The sequence below is a fragment of the Solea solea genome, chromosome 13 (genome assembly GCF_958295425.1).
Source record: "Solea solea chromosome 13, fSolSol10.1, whole genome shotgun sequence".
Classification (NCBI taxonomy): Eukaryota; Metazoa; Chordata; class Actinopteri; order Pleuronectiformes; family Soleidae; genus Solea; species Solea solea.
In genome coordinates, this window is record NC_081146.1 from 10,377,448 (window position 1) to 10,398,324 (window position 20,877).

A 20,877-nucleotide genomic window follows, 5' to 3' on the forward strand; every position below is an offset into this window, starting at 1 on the left:
TAGTCAATAAAATAATTGTATTTTGTCAGGTACATAAAAATGGAAAGTAAAACAGTGTAGGTGGCGCTGAGTTTTAAGCCACTTGTGCAAACCTTGCTGTGTGTACAATTTGTGTTTTGCATGTGCATCTGAAGTGTGTCCTCTGCCAGGACCACAGAACCCTGCATACCAGGAATTCCAGTCTATAGGTCAGGGATTGTCACTTGGCTCAGGCCAACTGCTGGGTCCCTGTCTGCTTCCTGTCTCTGCTGTCTCCTTTGCATTTCGCTGTGTGCCACAGCTGCAACACTACACCAGCTAACCTGCACCAAAATAACCCCTTTGTCGGAAAAAGTGTCTCATTTCACAAACTTGAGAACTTAAAATAGAGCCGGGCTTCCTACAACTTCAACTTGGGTCTTAAAAGTGGAAAAGCCAATTATAAAATGTTGAATAAGTAGCTTTAAAGTCACTTCTTTTACTCAATGAATCAGAGCAGGGTTTCCATGGGTCCTTGAAATCTGTGAAAGTTGGTGAATTTGACTAAAGAAAATCAAGGTCCTTGCAAGTTTTTAAAAAGCGCCCTAAAATAGAGATTGCCCTCCCATCTTAAATTGGCTCAGCACATTCAGTCCTTGAATTTGAGTGAATTGATGCTGGAAAGTCCTTAAAAAGTCCTTGAATTTGATGTCAACTAAGGCATGGGAACTGTGTTTCTGGTAGTTTCTCAGTGAGTATCATGTGGAAGTAAAAAAAGCTTCTTCAGGGAGTGACAGACGGTGTGACAGATGGTGTTGCAGCTTTGTGACACACACACACACACAGAGTCCTGAATATAAGGATTAGGAGGAAACTTTTTGTGAGGGCTTCTTGATGCTTTGTCAGGCACACAGTGACATAAAAACGTCCCCACTCAGGTGAGTCTGCAGAGCTTTCTGAAATCAGTCACTCTATGTCTATGTGCAGGGCCACAACAAAAAAAGAGAATTAATCAGCATTGAGAACTCTGGGTTTCAAACTCCACAAATGTTAAGTGGCATCTGCAGTGACATGTGGTCCAAATCTGATTGTTCTGGTTATGGAATGAATGTGATGGGATAAATACACCACGGTAAACTTTTACTCGGACATCTGAGCAGGCAAATTGTCCTGATGTGATTTGGAGAATGCTTATGTGGTTACATGGTCACATCCAGCCTCAAACAATCTCTGTGGCAACACTGGTCCAAAAGCCTGTATCACTGTTCCTCATCTCCAGACACAGACTCAGCGCTGAGGGGGGCTTCATCCAGACGGAATGGAAAGTTTAAACCTATCACCATGTCTGAGGAAAAATGGCAAGTGTTTCACTGTGGTCTGTTTAGTCTACGGCAGCACTTTGTACCAGAGCTGCTGACAGCATCTGAGCGCTCTGCCCCTGAAGGGAACATCAGCAGCATCTCAATCTCCTGTCTGCTGTCACCGAGTGCTCACATCAGCCAGAAACACAAAAAACCTGACCTAAAAATAAGACAGGAGTGACTCCAATTCACTTTTTATTTTCAGTTCTTTCGGAAAAAAAAAAAAAATGTCCACAACTATACTGTATAAATCAGAACCTTTACGACCTTCCCCCGGTCACAGTGAATAATATATTTCACAAAGTACGTTACAGTACGTTACCACATGCGTGTTATGTTTTCAGCATTGTTGTGCATACACAGTACAGGATACGACGTTCAACACAGATGAACGTCGTGCATCCACACAGTTACATTTCTGTCGTATAAGGCGAGTAACATTTGGCGGGAAGCAACACTGACATTTCTTAAGAACCGCCGATGAGTAACAGTGATTTATATATACAGTAGTTCACGATCATTAGCAGAGTTCTACAAGCATGCCTGACACAACGTAGTAACAGTCTTTATCCTGTGATTGCTTTTTACAGAAGAATTGTCTTTGTGACACCTGACTGCGTGTAAGTGTGTGTGAGAAAATGTCTCCCCTTGGCACTGTGACTGATACAGTAGCTTATGGAAAATGTCAGCTTATATTGGAAAAGGTTATCCTTACTATTTGGTGCCCAGCACACAGCAGACTACATCTACACTGTAAAAGTTTGCCGTTTACACTGTAAGACAGACAGACAGACAGACAGACAGACAGACTGGATAAAGAGGTATCAGAGTAAATACAGTAATGACCGTAAGAGAGTGGAAGTGCAATTCCTCCCCCTTTAAGCAGCTACAGACTCGTCCAGCCTCCCCATGTGCAGTGAGGATATTAAGAACATAAGAGTTTTAAGCCTTCACGTACATCACAACTATCTATCCTTTCTCAGTGAAGCACAGGGAGGCAGCTCGAGCGCACTCGGAGGACTGCAACACTGTCCATCGGTGCCTCAGCGCACAGTCGTTGCCTTTTGGATTATTTAAGCGGAGGACGTCTGAGCACGTGGCTGTGTTGAGCTACGTTGCCCGTTGGTTCCTGAGAAGTTGTTGTTGTTGTTTTTTTTTGAATTTATGAAACCTTGTTCAGACTCTGGATGTCGCAGTCAAGTACAGTAGCATCACATGGTTATAACAGTCTCACTGAAGTATTACAAGTGCATAATTCATGCGGATACATTCACATGGATCTCTCCGTCTCTGACCACACATGTTGATCTTAATATGTGCCTGGTTTTATATTGAAGCCTTGTAGTGGCCAGAATGAACAGACTGCAAGGTTACATGCTTGGATACCGACAGCTGCTGTCACGGTCTTGGCAAATCCGGCCTCATGCAAAATGCTATGCACCGCCGCTCACACTGCAGTTAGAAAACCTGAGGCCGTGGCTCTGGATGTCCTACTACTGCCTCTCGGTCTCAGCAGTAACTGGGTCAAGGTTTACAAGACTCAGGGCCCAACAACATCCCCAAAAACTCGCACTTAGTTATGTCTCTGCATGGCTGTCATACAACTGTTGCATCCAGAGGCTGAGTCCGGTCCTGTCAGGCGTGGTGAGGAGGCCAGTCTTAAGTCCTGCTTGTTAAGACAGACTGCAGTTGTCCTGTGCATTTTCAGAAATGTGGGTCAAGGCTTAAGCCTCCCTTGACCAGCTCTGTGGCATCTCAGCAGCCGTACAGAGGAGTTATATATGTGTATGTGTACGTCTTTTGCCTTTGAAGTGTTGCGGCTTCCTCGTCCTTCGGAGTCTCTTGCTCAGAGTGCTTTTGTTCTTTTTGTTTTTTTTGCATGAAAATGTTCCCTGTTTTGTGTGAAGCACGCAACACACACACACAGAGGAACCCTCCCCCCCCCCTCGCTGTTCTGTCCCGCTCCATCCTCAAGTGAAGTACTTGCAGTTTGTGGAGTCAATGACACAGTATGGCGTGCACTTGAGCTGACCATATGACCTGAGGTGACGAGGGAGAGACACACTTAGGTCAGCGCTACATGTCAATAAAACAGTTGTTGATGGGTTTTTATTATGTAAGTTGTATCGTGTGCCGCTTACCCTGGAAGATATGAGTTACATGTCTGGTATCCAAAGTCCTTTCCATCACACTCCTCTGCCCCCTCATAGCGATATCCATCTCCACAGTAGGCGTGTTTACACTCTGCAGTGAGGGGGGGGGGGGGGGGGGTGCAGGGGTCAGGTTATACAGTATGTGCACTGCGAAAGTACAACTAAGAAGTTACCATGTCCGACTTACTGACGCAGCCATCGGTGACCACTCTGTTCCTGTCATCACACTGCTCCCCCCTGGAAACCTGCACTATCCCGTCGCCGCAGTAACCCTCGTCATCGGGCGCATTCTCCATGGACTGGAACGGTGTCAGCTGGAATGGAAAAGTCTGTGACAAAAATGTAAATAAAAAAAAGAGAAATTGGGAAAAAATAAGGAAAAAAGGGAAAGAAAACCCTGACTGTACAAAATCAAGTGTGATTTTGCTGAGTGCAGTGATACCTGGATTGGCAGCCAGCCATCGATGTCTTTGAAATAGAGAGATCGCTGGTCTTTGCGGAATGCGAGAGCATTATCAATGTGAAGGCGCTCCAGTTCTTCCTCATTGCTTACAACGAATATCTGAATGACGGACAAAGAGAGAATATTATTCTTTGTATTTAGAGCGTTTCAAAACATTATGAGGTTGAGTCACACTGAAGTACAAAATACTTTTTATTTTCAAATAAATAAAAAAGTTATGATTATTATATGAAAAATTATATGTCGCAGCAGATAAAAGACATATGAAATATCTTTATTGTGCAACGGGGCACTAGCATAGCTTTTTCAGCCTACTATCTTAATCATTAGTCATATCGGCAGATCTTATGTTAGCCAATATCTGCAGATACCGATATGGTGCCAATAATATCATGCTTCCCTAGAAATAAAAATGTTAAATGACGTCTTTTTATAGGACTGAGTGATGTGGCAAAAGTCATCAGCAGGATAAAAAGGTTTCAAATCAGTCTATATATCGATTATTATCGTGATAAAGTTTTACTCTTGAGTCAAGTAATGCCTTGTTTAAGTATTTTAAAACAATTGGTCAACAAGCAATTTTTTCATATATTGTACATCAAACCTTTATCAAATTGATATTGAAGAAAATTATGTCAGAATATATATATATATATATATATATATACTGTTTATATTATTATTGAATTATTGCCCAGCACTAATTCTGTATATTCTGGAAAAGTATAACAAGAAAGCTTTTACATTTGAGAATATAAAGCCTCGTCGGTATTACCGCTGGAACTTTGGGATAGTTTCCTTTGGCGGAATAATCATCAAATGGAAAACCGCTGACAGGGCCGCAGTTACACTTTCCAGGAGGCCCCGGTGGACCACGTGCACCCTTTGTTCCAACCATGTAAACACCTAAACACACAGGCAACATTATTTATAGCCAAGTGACACAATGCTGCAGACTGGTGTAAATGTCAGACTAGTAGTGAGTGAAACAGCATGCAGTGTCTTTGATTCATCGATAAAGAAGCAAACACAAATAATTCAATTCATGCAGAAAGCTGATGAAGATAACAAATGGCGCTTTAATTACGTGGTGACATAGTGTTTGTAAAACTGTGGGGAATCTATTTGAGCCACATGATGTCACGTCGAGAGCGTCTCGTTTCACCTCGGGAGATTTGTTTTCTCTGGTTACATCTCACACTGGTGGAGAGCGTGCGCTCGCGTCTTTGTGTTCTCCTCTCTCCTCATTCACTGAACATATGGAGCCTCACACGGAAATCAACCCCTTGCAAGTCGACCAGACATCCTTGCAATGCGTCAAATCAATTCAATTAAATCTAATTTGATTTAGTGTCATTGTGCTGTGCACGCAGCAGATGTGCAGACATCATTTCCCTTGGGATTTTTAATGAGTATTAAAAGACACAAAACACTTGAAAGGTCCAGTGTGCAAGAATTAGTGACATCTAATGGTGAGACTGAGGAATAAACTGAGGACTCAACCCTCCCTTTCCCGAGTACGTGTGCACGCCGGGAACTACAGGCTTCACATACCACAAAGGATTTAGTTCTTCCTTGTTTGTGTAGTAAGCTTCTGCTTATAAACATGAAACACATGTTTGAGCTGCTGTAAAAACAACATGGCAGCCTCTTCCCTAAAGAACATACTCTTTCTATTTTTCGTTAATTAATGTATTTGTTTACTTACTTCTGGGTTGTCATTTTTTAACTCTGTATTGATTACAATTCTGTCTCTGTGTGTGTGTGTATTAATATGTCCATGGACACTACATTGACTCTGCTTTAGTGTATGAAAAGCGCTCTATGAATAAATTACCTGTGGCAGGTGAACCTGGAGGGCCAGGGTGTCCTTGAGTTCCCTGCGGTCCTGCAGGTCCCATAGGACCAACACTGCCAGTGTCTCCTTTCATTCCCTGAAACACAATCAATACACAAGCTGGTCACATTTGAAAACAGAGAATAAAATCATGTACAAAACAAAACCTTTCTGTGCTCCGGCGTCTTATTGTACACCAAGAATTGAAGCACAAATAAAAGTAAATCTCCTTCTACTGTTTCACTTCTAAAAGAAAGTCACATGCCCACAAACACTTCACCTGTTTGCCTCTTTTCCCTGGTCGACCTGTGGGTCCTCTGTTTCCTGAGATTCCAGGTTCTCCCTTTGGACCCAGTTCACCCTGCACGACAAGTCACATCACAAGTCAACATCTGGTTTGGTCAGATCTTTTTTTTTTTTTTTTTTTTTTAAGCTGTAATTCTGGTTGAGATAATTAAATTATGCTTTGTTGAGTGTGTTGCTCACTTTCTGTCCAAGCATTCCTGGGAAACCCATGGCACCCTGTGGATACAGAGGAAAGAATGATTGTAACAGACTTTTACAGTGTATATATATGCTACATATACTGTATATATACATATATATATTTATACACACACATATATACATACATATATATATATATATATATATATATATACATACATATATATATATATATATACAGTACATACATATATATATACATAGTGTACACCTGTGATTTACCACAATACCACTGATACTCTGCCCACCTTGTCGCCTTTCACTCCACTGTCACCACGATCACCTCGGGAGCCCTGAATACACACAATGTACAATTTACACATTACGCTACAATAGCAACATGGTAATAATTGTAAATCAGAGAATATATTCTGCATTCATTTCCATTCATTTTCTTTTGCTTTATTGTTTTTGGAGTGCTGGAAAAGAAAACGCGGGGAGAACATGGAAAACTCCTCACAGAAAGGCACACGGTCAAACTGGGATCCAAACTGGTGACTTTCTTAGCCACTTTACCAACATGTGGAAAATATTCTGTTAGTACCATCTAACAACAATGGTAGAAGTAAATCATGTAATATCCAGGTAATAGCTTGGTATTGAGAATGACTGTCATATACCTACAAATGAAAAATTGATAATAATATTAGAATATATATAATAATATATCATTATATAGTATTCCACACATAAGTATTTCCCATTGTTATTATCAAGCTATTTGGTGCATACTATAGAAATCAGATGGTATTACCATAAAATTACATCCCAATAACAAAACTATTGCCAAATTATTAAAATATTGCCTTTCCAATCTACACTTTAAAAAAAAATCAAACTTAATCCATAAAAACATTCAGTGTGTATGTACAGAATTATATGTCATTATATGGTCGCTTACCTTTTCCCCTTTATACCCTGGTAAACCCTGGAGTAAAGGTGCAACAAATAATTAATGAGTAACCAGGATGAAAATGAAGAAATGATGAAAGCATCCTCTTCATAGTGTCACTGTGTTAGATTGAATGTACAGTAGTTCATACCCTTGGCCCAATTGGTCCTCTGGCTCCAGGCAAACCCATCAGCCCTGAGTCGCCTTTCTCACCCTGACACAGAGAGAACCAGGTCTAAGATAAATGTGAACTGGCAACTTTTGCAGGGCACATGTCCCATAAAAAAAAGAATCAATAAATAATAATATTAAATAAAAATATATATACGTACATACATATATATGTGTGTGTATATATATGTATATATATATATATATATATATATATATATATACATATATACACACATACATACACATACATATATATGTATATGTATATATATATACATATACATATATACATATATACATACATACATATATATATATATATATATATATATATATAAATATATATATATATGTGTATATAAAACATGATAAGTGCAGACTAGGTTATTTTGCACCACTGTAGTCAAGCGACAGTATTACTAAGGATGGAGAGTATATATAGAGAGCGAGTCAACTGTAAACTTTATAAACTCATACAGTAACTAGGAGGTCCAGCTAACTTGGAATTGAAATGTAAGCATGGTGATGTGATGTCATGTTTGTTTTCAGTGTGTGGAAATAACTGCAGCGGCAATCCAATTCTTCCGAGGGGACAAATAAAGTATCCGTCTAACAAGGGTGCAAGTTACATAACAGTGTATTTACATAACCATGTAGCCGTGGTACAAATGGGCACACAGACCTAATCTGTACTACCTTTAATTTGCACTCACTGGGTTGAAGTCACGTCATTCATCATCTTTGTGAGGAGGTCTGACTTACTCACTTTGGGCCCACTTGGTCCCGGCCATCCAGCTGGTCCCTGTTTCCCAGGAAGTCCTTGAGGACCTGTCCGACCCTGACAGCACACATCAACTTTAACATCGGAGACACAGACACACTGTCGCGCATGAAAGGCTAATGAAACAACTGTTAGGAATAGTCACGTAAAACCTGTTTGCTTTGAAGGTAAAAATAAAAAGAAAGTGCAAGATTAACTGTGTAAGCCGACAGCCTGCTGGCTATAGTATTTATCAGACGCTGCTGTACATGTAGGGGGGGGGGGAAATGACTTTAACGAGCCCTGTCACTTTGCTCTCTTTAATTAAATGATGGGCTGTATATAGAACAGGAGTCGGGAGAACAGGAGAATAAAATGATTTATGACCTGGCTGAAGCACTAAGCTAAATTGCACTGCAGTGCTGCAAAGCTCTTCTGTCAGGCCACCAGCCAGTGAAGCTCTCCCACCGGGCCACTTTCACTGCTCAACCACAGCGACTGACCACTGAGCAGGTCACTTCTCCTCTGCCTGATGTGGTCACACTCTGGTTGTAAAGCTGCTTTCTAACAGGAAGGGAGGGTGATCTGACAGGGAGGCGTGGAGCTGGGTGTCTTTGAGGGGTCGATGGGGAGGCGATATATTCCCTGATGCGAGAGGACACCAACAGTAGGTCAGCGCCCTCTGCTACCAAAACAGCGCGTCTCAGCAGCTCTGTTTCCCCTCGCATCCTGTCAAAGTGTCTGTTCTGTCTCCTGTCAAGGTTGTGCTTTGCCCACAGTGTGCTGATGCACACAAGCAGGCACAGGCAGGGCCCTGAGTTGCAGCTACCAAGAAAGCAGAGGCACTGTATCTCATTTTTGAGTAAATCCACTTAGCGGAGGACACGGCTTGATTAATGGAGACTCTCACCTTTTGCCCAGGTCGTCCGATTTCTCCCTGACAACAGGATGTAGAGGAGGGAACAAGGACAGCGGCCATTTAATGCACTTCCAGTCATTTGCAACAAGTCAATTCGATTTAAGCTTACAAATGAATGAGTAGCAGTAAAATGTATAACGACCAGAGTAAATGATATGATGGGGAAGTAAACTGCTTACCTTTTCTCCCTTAGGTCCTCCTATCCCAGGTAATCCAGGAGGACCCTGACGAGCATGAAACAAAATTATCAGCACATGATCATAAATCATAGAGATAGCCATCTAAAGTAGTTTTATTATCCACAATATCCCACCACAAAGTCATGTCTGCTTCTGTAGACCCACAGCGGCAGTTTCAATTAGCTAAAGGCTGAGTGGCCACTATTGATTTAAAAACGGCCTTATGGGTCTCTCTTGATATAGTGAAACACTGCTGCAGAGCAGCTCGTGCAGCCCGAGAGGCCCAACACACAGCACAAGCTTCAACAGTCATTTTGTAAATCTGCTTTTCACTAATGAAATGCTCAGTCCAGAGAGGAGGACGTTTTGTACGAAATGTCTCTGTCTTTCACCACCAGAGAACACAAACACACCGACACACGCTTGTGTCGGTAATCCCTGGAATTTACGCGACACAGCGCGCCTTTCCAGGCAGATGGACGGATTCTGAGAATGATGTGTGGTGCACTGGCAAGCAGTGGAAAAAGGCTATTTGTGTCGGAGCTAAATGTGGAGCGTTAATGGGGCTGCTGTGTTTCATGGGCCAGAGAAATCCCCCCATCCCAAGCTCCACAGGAACCCTCAAGTCGGAGAGGAGATACCGGATAATAATACATAGTAAAACCTTAAATGTGTGCACACCCCAAACATGAACGTCTGGGGTTCAGCCAAACTGACTGAGAATCCTAGTCGAGTAGAATTGTGTGTGTGTGTGTCTGTGTGTGAGGTGTAATGGAATTGTTAAATGATGAAATAAAGGTCCTAGACCTACAGTGCATGATGAATGCTCAGAAAAAAGATGTTTGCATCCTACCTGAGGTCCAGGAAGACCAGCAGGTCCGGCGGGGCCTTGGACACAGGGAGAACCTTTGTTCTCATTGCCCCGCTTAGATTCAGCACCATCATTTGGATTGCTGTCATTCTGTGAAATAAAACAGTACACAAATGAGACTTCTTTAAAGCTTTGACAAATTCTTATTAGACATTAGAGTAAACAAATACAACTTCACCCAAGGACACATTAAGAGTCAGATATTCCACAATAGAAAGTCACATGACTTTGACTCACATGAGTGTGACGGCACCAAAGTGAAGGGGGTGGAGGAAAGAGTGGGGGAGGAGGTGGGCTCAGTAAACAGCATGGGTTGAATCTCTTCTGCTGCTCCTGGGACCTGAGAGCTGTTGTAAGGTGTGCATGCAGTCAGTGGCTACAGGCGCGCATGTCAACTGTCACAACTGTATCACTCAATGTGGATCCTGACCTCTGCAAAACCAAACAAGAAGAGACATGCACATGCAGGGACAACTGTGCTTCATACACGGGGGGGACATGTTGCATTTTGACTCTACAGTACATGTTGTGAACATAATGGGAGTAAAACTGGTGGAGGCTACAACATGCAGGGGCAGTGTAAGTGACAGGCAAACAGGTGTAAACTATCAAATCATGACAGCCTTTCAGCAGCGTCCCTAAGGTTGGACACAGATATGAAGCGCCTGTGGTTCTCACTGAAGGACTCGAGCTGGCCTCGCTATTTATAGAGGCAACGCCAGTCAACCTCATGCACGATTGGAAAATGAAAACAAGTGTATTTTACCAGCACAACAAGCTCAAATGGATCTCAAAGTCAGGCACTCGGAGCCCATGTTTCTACAGCTCAGGTATCTCAAAACATGCATGCATATGACTGTATGTACAACACACACGCACTCACTCACGCACACACGCAGGAGGACTATTTTCTTACCTGCTGGGACTGAAATAAAGCTGTCCACAAACGAGGACTGAGCCAGGCCATAACAAAACCACAGTGGCAAATACAATCCAAGTGTTAGAAGAGTCATGCTGCTCCAGATAGTTGCCAGACTTTATTTCTGAGCCACAGCAGCCCTCACACGCTGCCTTTCTCTCTCCCTCTCTCCTCACTGTCCTCTCCCCTCAGCTCCCCTCCCTCTGTGCTCACTCTTCTCTGTCTCCTTTATGTCCTCAGAAGAGGGAACGCTGACCAATGCCCATTAAATCTTTCCTCCGCATCAGTGTGCGCTAAAATTATAGGACAGAGCCCGCCAGCTGCTTCGAGTGCTGGTATTTGATCTGTACAACTGCAGTGGTGGCTTTTGTTATTTGTCCTTATCATAATGGGCTTTTTCTTTGCCAGAGATTGAAAAATGATTCTGAATGGAGCTGTGTAAGCACATTTGAGCATTGTATCTGTCCTCCGTCTGTTTGCATAGTTATGTGCACTTTTCTTTCTTTACGCAGTACTCTGCGTATTATGACATCAGTTAAATGCAGGGCAAATCTGTTGTATTAAAAATTGCCTTTTTCCATGTAGGCTAAGCTATTAAAATATTGGAAATACAGACAGTTCTTAAGCACTGCAACTGTATGACTATCTATTTTTGCACAGATGCCCACAAACAACCAACTATTTAAAAAGGCACAGGCTAAACAAGTGAGAAAATACTGCAACTGGATATAAACAAATACACAGCTATATAATAAATGTGAGCTGACTATGCACTCACTTATTTTTGCCAAGATTTTACTGCACACTGCATCAGTCACTGCTGTAACTGGATTCCAGCGCCAAGTGGACCATTATGTGACATCTTTATATTACCAGCGTTTGCAATGGACCCTTTTGGATGTTATACATCATTGCTATGCAGGCGTTAGAGCTAAAATATTTTGCTGATTAATTGATTTGTTTTTGAATCATCAAAGCATGACAATAATCTGTCATTGGAGCTTCTTGGCAATAAGGATTTGTCTTCATTGGCACAGTTAACTGAATATTTGGGGGCTTTGAATGGTTAATCCAGCAAAAAAAATAATTTCAAATTGTCACATTGGGCTTTAGTAAGTAAAAACTAACTAAAGTTATTTATTGTCACAGCAACACAGGTGAAAAAACAAATCCTGATTACATTTGAAATCAATAAAGGTCCATGTGTACTGTGTAAAAACTATTTATTTAGGTATTAACTCATTTTAACATTATTCAGTGTCATCAGAATCAATAAAAATAATCTGTTATTCCATAGAAACAATCACAAAAACCATGTTTTCCCAGTTTGAGATATCACCGCTGTTTTGTGTTCTGAAGGAAGCAGGAGGTCGATCACTCTTCAAGTCTATAGGTTTGCGCGTGTGAGCCACGGAAACTCCTGCAAACACAGACAACACGACAAATATTAGACCTTCATATGATAGAAACATTTTCTAAAGAGGGGCTTTTGTGGGTAAGACACACGCTGGCCTCCATTTGAGCTTAAAACTGAGAAATCTAGCTGTGCAGGAACAAATCATTTGTCTTTGACAAGATGAAAAGCAGTCGTCAGACAAACAATGATGACCTCACAGTCTTTTTCCTGGCCAACCATGGAGTGCATCGCCATGGCTACAGTCCTCAGCACAACCTTCAAACATGTCTGCATAGGGTTGCGTAGATACATTCAACATAAACACAGAGGGCCATGCTTTCTAATTACGGGGACCTTGAAATAGAAGGGTCATGTCAGTGTGCGGTGGCAGGATTGAGAGTGGAATACCACCATTCTATGATGCACCTTGAGTATCTGGATTAAGTCTTATATATAGAACAAGCAGTATGCCTGTACTGTCAGTGTCACTCAAGTCATTGTTCACATTCTGTCTCATTTACTTAACCCTTTAACACCAAGTGTATCGCAGACGACCCGTTACCGCTGTTACGCGGCGGTCCAGCGGTTTCTGAAAGCTGCATGTAGGTAATGTCACAAACAAATGTTATTTTAAACATGTTTTATACTGTTCAAATTTCAAATTTAACACGCACAATCTGGTGTTCATGTACAACTACAGTGTTGTTTCTAAATAAAACCTTTTGTTTTTCTTCATTTTAAATTGTTAATATACTATTTTAACATGCAGTTAATTGTAAATAACTGACAGATATTGAAAGTTATTCTGAAAAATAGAAGTTTTCTGGCCCTTTTATGGTTAAAATAAGCAAAAATAAATAAATAAAAAATTGCAGACAGACATTTTGTGGCTTAGGTGTTAAAGGGTTGAAAGTTAAGTGAAACAAATCCTTGAACTGAATGTCAGCCTATCAAGTCTGTAAGAGCATTGGGGTGCAATGGAAAGATATGGCAGGAGATAATATTTAAGGTCACAGTAGTTATGACCAATGCAAAGTTCCTGACCCTACTCTAGGTCAGTGAGTAGGTATGTAAAAAAAAAACATTGTACATACTGGTAAAACATTTGAGGAGGCTATACCTTCAAATTTAGCACATAAAAGATGAAGAGAGTCAGAAACAATAGTCCTAGCCTTTAACATAAGTTTTTCCAGTTACTGACCCGTGATTTGATGATATCTGGGTATTCCTGACAGACAGACCTCTTTAATATCTCTTTAATATGATTAATGTCACTTGCCCACTTAAGCTCCCAGCTGCCTTGTTTTGGAGGCAACAGCCATGTTGATGGAAGCCAACAGTAGTTTCAAGCAGCATCAATGACATTCTTAACCACCAGGGGGCATACTATTCCCACAGGATAGACACTAGTGCAGCTGGAGCTGAGGTCATTTAGCTGTGAATCAAACCTCACAGGAGGTTTATTTTATTTATTTTTTAACTTTTGACCTGTTCGACTCAGGATGGACTGAGATGACTCAGCACGTTTGAATCAGAAACAGGTTTATTGCCACGTATGCTTGAATCGATACAGGGAACCCGTTTCAGGAAGTTCTTTGCTCCAACACACCTGATTCAAATAAATAGGTCGTTATCAGGCTTGTGCAGAGCTTGATAACGAGCTGATCATTTGAATCAGGTGTGTTAATAAAGCAGGGCAACGTGTCAAACATGCAGGGCGGTGGGTCCCCAGGACCAGGCTTGAGAAACACTGCCACTGAGGCCACGTTTACCTGCTGTTTTCTGTCAGAGGAAGGGTCAATCAGCACGTTGAGTAGACTCGGCCGCTCCCAGTCATTCAGACTGACGTGCAAGGCACTGCGCAGCTCCTGCACCGTCCTCACCAGGAAGCCTCGACCCCCAAACGCTGTCATGATCTCATCATAACGTGCCTCAGGTAAGAGGGTCACAGGAGGGGCTCTGCGACCAATTTACAAAGGATGCCGTTATTACATCACAGCTGATTAAATGTCGTAACATCTGTGTCGTTAAAGTGCTGTGCTATACTTGGCTCACATAGAGGTCAGATCTCCCATTTTTGCCATTTCTTTCCATGTTTCAGGATCCACTCCGCTGTATATGCCATTATTATTAACCACAATAATAACCACGGGTAGGTTATACCTGTTTTAAAAAAAAAAAGAGATTTTATGTTGTTCTGTAATAGTGGGTGGAACCAAATAAACTGCATAGAAAAGGAGGAAACAAACCAACCTGCACATGGTTTCAACCTCCATGCCAGAAAATCCAAAAGCGCTGTCTCCTTCCACACAGACAATCCTTGTGCCTTTTTTCTCGCTCCTCTCCAAAGCAGCTGCGGCTATCGCAAATCCAAGGCCCACTCCCATTGTTCCAAAGGTGCCAGCATCCAACCTACACATCGATAGGATTAGCACACATACTTTTTGCACAGTACTGTGCAATATCTACCTCTAGAGCAGCCATTCCCAAACTTAAGAAAGCCGGGGACCACTTTGAAATCTAAAAACTTTAAATCAAGACTCTGATCAACACATGAGACTAGGATCAATAATTCCTATATTCCCAAATGCGTAATTATCCAAATTAAGATTAACAAATTAACATTGAGTGCAAATACTGAAATGTTGAGTATTTATTAAAATATTTCATACATATTTGACAGCAATTCAAAGCTCAATTATATAACTGAAAATTAAAAAAACAAATGTATTCATTTATATTCAATGACCTTTCACAACCCACCTGCAGTACCGTCACAGTCCACAGGGGGGCTGCGACCCACACTTGCTGCTCTAGAGTTTTCAAACTATGACAGACCAATATCAATAGCACTGGCATGTGAAGCAGTGTGGAATCATGGGAACTGTTGACAGCACTGTGGATTAATAATAGTACAGAGTATTTTCTTCCTCGTGCTGATGTTTCATCAGAGGTTAATAACCCCATCAGTTAAAGTGGTCATATACGGTAGTTTACAAATGTGGCTGTGCATTTACTATGTGCTTGACAGAGGTGACCAGAGGGCATGAAGAGTACATACTCAGGAAGAACAGAGACATTTGTTCTTGTTCTCGAGGATCAGAAGAACAGAGTTAGTTCTGGCCAGGATTTTCATACAAAAACTCAAATGCAGAACTCCTGGGAAGTCCACTTCAATTTTCTGGCCAATCACACAATAGTTGTCGGACACCACACAATAATAATAATAAAAAAGTTCTGCCCAAATATCTCCCAAACGAGGGCAGCAAGACAATAATGACGTCATTCTTTTTCTAGAAGCCCTGGGAGAGAGAACACATTTCTCTGTTCTTGCGTACAGGCCTTAAGATGTGTGTGTGTGTGTGTGAAAGCTGTTCATGTTGTTGCCTGTTCTGGCACTAATTACATTTAAGTTCTGTAAAGCCTCCGTGGACATTACACAACAGCAGGGACGGATAAAGAGTATGACGTCATTAAAAGGTGACATTAAAAGGTGACTGAGATGGGTTACTACACTGTGACTCAGTAAAGCCTCCAAAGCGTTTGTTTCACATTTTCCAACAATAACCCACAGAATATGCATATTGTGTAAAGTTGTTGGAGTGAACTGGAATTAAATTAAATGTGTCCGAGTGCCTCACCTGTGTCGAGGTAGGTAGTTGTTTATCATGGTGCGTCCTATGTCCATGGTGTTTGCCCCCTCGCTGACGATGATGCAGTCACGTGGCAGCAGCTGGGAGACGTGGTGAAACACCGTGTAGTAATTCATGGGCATCGTTGACTGAAGAGCAAGTGCCTGAGGAGAAATGAACGATTACAATATGATACGCCACATTTAAGTGTATACATATGAATACAGGAAGTGTATATTCTAGGCATTCAGATGAGAGTCACCTTTGATATTTTTGCATTAGCGACAATTTTGTCCTTTAGTGTGCTCCACCACTCTGTATCGGGGGGATATTTCCAGACATCTTTACGAACACACGTCAGAAGCTGAAGGAAAAAACAAAACAAAACAATTTCCAGTGTCTAAGATATGGATTCAATTATTTCCAATTTGGGTTTAAAGGAATATTAAACAGATTTTTTTTTTTAATGTACAATAACCTGAATGTATGAATTATTTTTATTATGAAAGTATGTGTCCTTGTTTCTTTAAGGACAAACTAAACACCATTTGAATTTCACCTATATGTTTGAGGGAAAGGGTGAGGTGAGAGATTTCCAGCTGCAACATGAACTCTCAACAATAGATGTTGTTAAATCCTACACACTGTACCTTTAAAACACATCTTTACAGAACACTGGGATCTTAGGACAAAGAGTGAAATGAACTAATGATGGGGGAAATTGGCTACAGACTGAGTTGCAGTTAATGTACCTGAATGACAATAGCATTGATGTCTCCTAGGAGAGCAACAGCAGGCCTAACATTGTTTCCCATCTCCTCAGCACAAAGGTCAACCTGCAAACAGAGCACTTTTTCTTAATGAAGTTATCATAGCAGAGCATTTGCTGCAGCAGGGAAACACTAAAGCAGATCACAACAGTATTTGCTCCAAGCCTGATGATCAAATTGACCATTAGGTTTAGAGCACCTGAACATTTGACTCACTCATTTACATACCTGGATGACTTTGACCTCAGGGTCAAATCTTGGTGGCAGACCAAAATGCAGAATCCAATTGAGTCTGGCTCCAAGCAGAAGTACGACATCAGCCTGGAGAAGAGCTCTTAGTAACAGAGACAGTGTGGTTTACATATAACAACGTATTACAGTTCAATACTCTAATCTATACATTTTAACAATTACATCACATTTATGTTTTCAGATTGATATGTCTTTTACGAACCTCATGTTTTTATTAATATTTAGTCTTTGCTTGTTTAACTTTGAATGAGCTTACTGTAAGTCAATCTTTTGTTCAAGTATCAGCCAAAAATAATGACATTAAAATATTGTTTTTCATCAGATTTAACAGATAAAAACTGTTTTAAGCATACTTCTTGGTTGGGCCACTAATGGATTCGTTTTTTAATTTTATTTCTCCACATTCTTGGTGCAGGGAAAAGCTGAAATGGTGTCTCACCTTGAGCGGGCAGCAGCCACACAGTTGGGGTGATCATCAGGCAGCACTCCTTTACCCATCGGGGTGGGCAGGAAAGGTAAACCAGTCATTTCCACAAACCCCTTAAGAGCAATTTCTGCTTGACCATAAGCTGCTCCTGTTGCACACAACAAAACTTATTTCATGATACAAATAATCTGATTTACTGGTGATGGAGGAAAGTCTGGGTTTCTGCCAACTCCCTCTATGATAGTCAATGTTTCTTTTGACATTACCTTTGCCAATTACGACTAAGGGTCTTTTAGCCGCTTTCAAGACAGAAATGGCCTCAGTGATTGCACTGTGGTCGGCCAAACTCACTGGAGGAGGTGGACAACAGGAAACAAGTCTGCAGGAAAAACACACTTCTCTCAGTCCCTGCACACGTTTAACCACATTAAGCATTAATAAACATTCAAATTCAAATTACAGCAAACCTGACTGTGCTCCTTTCCACCTTAGCATTGACCATGTCCCCTGCGATGTCCACATAACAAGCACCTGGACGCCCATACATGCTAGTGCGAACTGCCTGCGTGCAACAAAATACAATGAAGACACACAAAAGCCTGTGTCTGTCTAAGGACAGCGCAACACCAACTGAGAGTTTACCTTCTCTATCACGGAGGGTATGGCTGCCAGACTGCTTGGTCTCGCAGAGAACTTGCTATAAAGGCGACACGCTTCCACCTTACAGAAAAATCCAAATCACTGTCAACTCAGAAACCATCAACAGGCAAAAATGCATGTGAAAAGGCTGCTTTACCTGAGGAAACTCCTGGAATGCTCCTGCTGTTTCTTGGTTTCTATCGGAGGATCCTCCGATAACAACAACAGGCCTGTGCACAGGCAACAAACACTTTTTTTAACTTTTTGAATCCTGTGTATTGTGGAGTTTATCTCTCATGTCACCTGATGACATTCCCATGCTGCACATTGGGAAGTGTTTTGTTTTGTGTCAAGACAGACCGCAACATAGCACTACTAAAGCAAGACAGCTGCAAGAAGGCGGGAGTGTGACTGAAAATACAGCGACGCTTCAACACTGGGCTTCAGAAGTGATTTCTACCGCTCAAAAAAGGGTCGTTCAGCAGCTTGATGTAATTAATACATACATGCTCCCGCCTGATCCTGTGCTGCTGGTGTATACACAGAAGCGCTCCCTCAGTCAGGTTTCATTGTTTCAGTTTACACAGATTAAACAGGGGTAGAATAGTAACATCATCAACGATAAAAAAAATCACTAAAATGCACACACTGTAGCTTTAATACACATTGCAAAAGAAATTATAATAAAAACGAACAATCGAATTGTCTGTGGAGCCATACCAGCAGTTCATGTTAGCGTTAGCCATTCCACCCAGCGCATGAATTAATCCAGGTCCAGATACCACGAGGCAGGCACCGGGTCTGTACATAGACACACATACAACAGTAGACCTTTAAAAACACACAGACACTGGCTCTATCATATTATTCTGTTCAGGGACAGTACAGGCATGTCTTACCTCCCAGTGAGGTAACCAATGGCGGAGGCTGCGTAGCATGCCTGTTAAGTGACAGATGGTGTTTGAATACAGTAATAAAAATACATTAGCAGTGTAACAGGACGTTAATGTGAGAGATCAGGAGTGTGGATGTATGGGGTACTGACACATAGTGGTCTTATACTGGAGACAGGGAGGCATTGTAGGACAACAGCCTTTGTGGTAAATCACTCACTCTCATGCACCATGAACTGCTTCATATTCAACTGAACTTTGACTTAGTTCTGTTTCAGTGTTGACTGTCGATGTGGTAACACTGTAGTAACACTGTATTGACCTATCTCCCCTGAGCAGGTACCAAAGGCCAATAAATACCGGCACCTCTGGTGTAAAACAACACTTACTTACAATACAATAACCAGCTTATTCTACAGTATTCTGAACCTCAGTAGAACAATGATTCTACTAGTGCATATGTATCTATACATTACAAACAACAAAGCATAATCATTTGTGTGAATTTGCAACTGATACAATTGGAACCTGACTAAAATAAGAAAAGGTATTTTCAATGTTTTTAAATACACAATATCTACACATTTTCTGAAGTTTAGGTATTGGGTCTTTATTTGTTTTTAAAACATGTCAGCAAATCTCACCACAGTGTGAAATTCTATTCTATTACACATTGTCTGTTTTTTGATTGTGCACGTTTTTTCTTAAGTGTTTTACCGCTTGTTCGTTGCGCATTCCCACATATTTGATGCCAGCAGCCTGAGCAGCCATGGCCACTTCAATAACAGGAACACCAACTATCCCAAACATGTACTCCACATTCTGCAGGGACAAAGACATGCAACTGAACAACTGATACACACACATGTATATAAACTGCAATGGACTGCAATAGTTCATGAATTCATCTTTATTAAAGTGACAACGCTGAACATGAACTTTGAAACAGCTGCTTCTGAGATATTGTGGATAATACACGTCTTCCCAGTGTAAATCGTTTTCAAACAGTCTCACCTGGGCCTTTAAAGACTCGGCAATCAGCTGCGCTCCTGTCACGTCCTCCATGGCTCTTCAGAGACACTTTTCGGGACGAACAGAGAAACAAGTTCGGGGGAGCGAGGAAACACAAGAAATTCAGAGAACAAACACCTCTGTCCGCTGCACACTGACCACGCCCCCATAGATTCACTTCTGGTTGCTAAGCCAATCACCGAGCGACTGCGTGTGACGCACAGGCGACGTGTCACCAAACAACTGTGTCAAAAGTGTCCTCTCTAGAAACTGTCCACACATCATTTTATATATTTAAGCGATATTATTTACCATAATAACAATATATAAATTACTCTTACTGCTAATTTCATTTGGTTTTTTTTTGTATTATTAGTAAAAACTGCTGCTAAAACTGCATTTCCATCAATGTCCCTGTTGTGGAATCGATAAAGTTTAATCTAATCTAGCTATTATATCTATTATAATTATATAATTTAGTATTTAGATAGAATTAACCTTTGAAACTAGGGTTTACTACAGAAAATAATAAAGATTGGGACTAATAAATATTATAAAATAATATTGATTAATAAATAGCATTAGGAAGTTTTTAAGACCAATTCATTTTCGAGCTTGTGTCATGGAAAAGCACAGGTGTGTTCGTTATGATTAATTGCTGCACTGGCCGTGTAATTAGGGAGAGTCAACGACAGCCCCCTGTGATTTTCCCTCTGTGACAAGGGCCTCGAGCTGTGTCACGAGTAGGGATGGTTATTGATCTTTCTCTGCCAAATATGAGAAATGTTTAATTATTTTAATATCACATTTTGGTACCTAATAAGTTCATCTCAGAGTCAGTGAGCCAATAAGAATGTAGCATGC

General features: G+C 41.2%; 2 protein-coding genes across 2 annotated transcripts; both read right to left on the bottom strand.

The window, feature by feature from the left end:
* Positions 1-1,501: 1,501 nt before the first annotated feature.
* On the bottom strand, positions 1,502-12,093 carry colq (collagen-like tail subunit (single strand of homotrimer) of asymmetric acetylcholinesterase). The gene is made up of 17 exons (XM_058648091.1): positions 10,991-12,093; positions 10,312-10,421; positions 10,057-10,164; positions 9,204-9,248; positions 9,016-9,042; positions 8,112-8,183; positions 7,323-7,385; positions 7,181-7,207; positions 6,528-6,572; positions 6,259-6,294; positions 6,053-6,133; positions 5,773-5,869; positions 4,711-4,841; positions 3,915-4,034; positions 3,660-3,801; positions 3,461-3,563; positions 1,502-3,359 (listed from the first exon to the last, which is right to left on the bottom strand). The coding sequence occupies exons 1-17, from the start codon at positions 11,085-11,087 to the stop codon at positions 3,290-3,292; spliced, it is 1,374 nt and encodes a 457-aa protein (XP_058504074.1). The 5' UTR covers positions 11,088-12,093; the 3' UTR covers positions 1,502-3,289.
* Positions 12,094-12,199: 106 nt separating this feature from the next.
* Positions 12,200-20,169, bottom strand: hacl1 (2-hydroxyacyl-CoA lyase 1). The gene is made up of 17 exons (XM_058648090.1): positions 20,017-20,169; positions 19,720-19,824; positions 19,009-19,049; positions 18,830-18,910; positions 18,267-18,339; positions 18,113-18,190; positions 17,938-18,032; positions 17,737-17,849; positions 17,483-17,618; positions 17,020-17,125; positions 16,774-16,857; positions 16,284-16,385; positions 16,031-16,185; positions 14,643-14,801; positions 14,445-14,552; positions 14,162-14,348; positions 12,200-12,413 (listed from the first exon to the last, which is right to left on the bottom strand). The coding sequence occupies exons 1-17, from the start codon at positions 20,065-20,067 to the stop codon at positions 12,381-12,383; spliced, it is 1,707 nt and encodes a 568-aa protein (XP_058504073.1). The 5' UTR covers positions 20,068-20,169; the 3' UTR covers positions 12,200-12,380.
* Positions 20,170-20,877: the final 708 nt, after the last annotated feature.

Excerpts from the sequence above, each read along its gene's own strand:
- colq (XM_058648091.1), bottom strand. The coding sequence starts at position 11,087 with ATGACTCTTCTAACACTTGGATTGTATTTGCCACTGTGGTTTTGTTAT. Across the intron at positions 3,564-3,659 it reads GGTCACCGATGGCTGCGTCA|AGTGTAAACACGCCTACTGT; the intron begins GTAAGTCGGACA and ends CCCTCACTGCAG. Across the intron at positions 3,360-3,460 it reads TGTAACTCATATCTTCCAGG|GTCATATGGTCAGCTCAAGT; the intron begins GTAAGCGGCACA and ends TCGTCACCTCAG.
- hacl1 (XM_058648090.1), bottom strand. The coding sequence starts at position 20,067 with ATGGAGGACGTGACAGGAGCGCAGCTGATTGCCGAGTCTTTAAAGGCC. Across the intron at positions 18,033-18,112 it reads TACCCTCCGTGATAGAGAAG|GCAGTTCGCACTAGCATGTA; the intron begins GTAAACTCTCAG and ends TGTTGCACGCAG. Across the intron at positions 16,386-16,773 it reads TCAATGCTATTGTCATTCAG|CTTCTGACGTGTGTTCGTAA; the intron begins GTACATTAACTG and ends TTTTTCCTTCAG.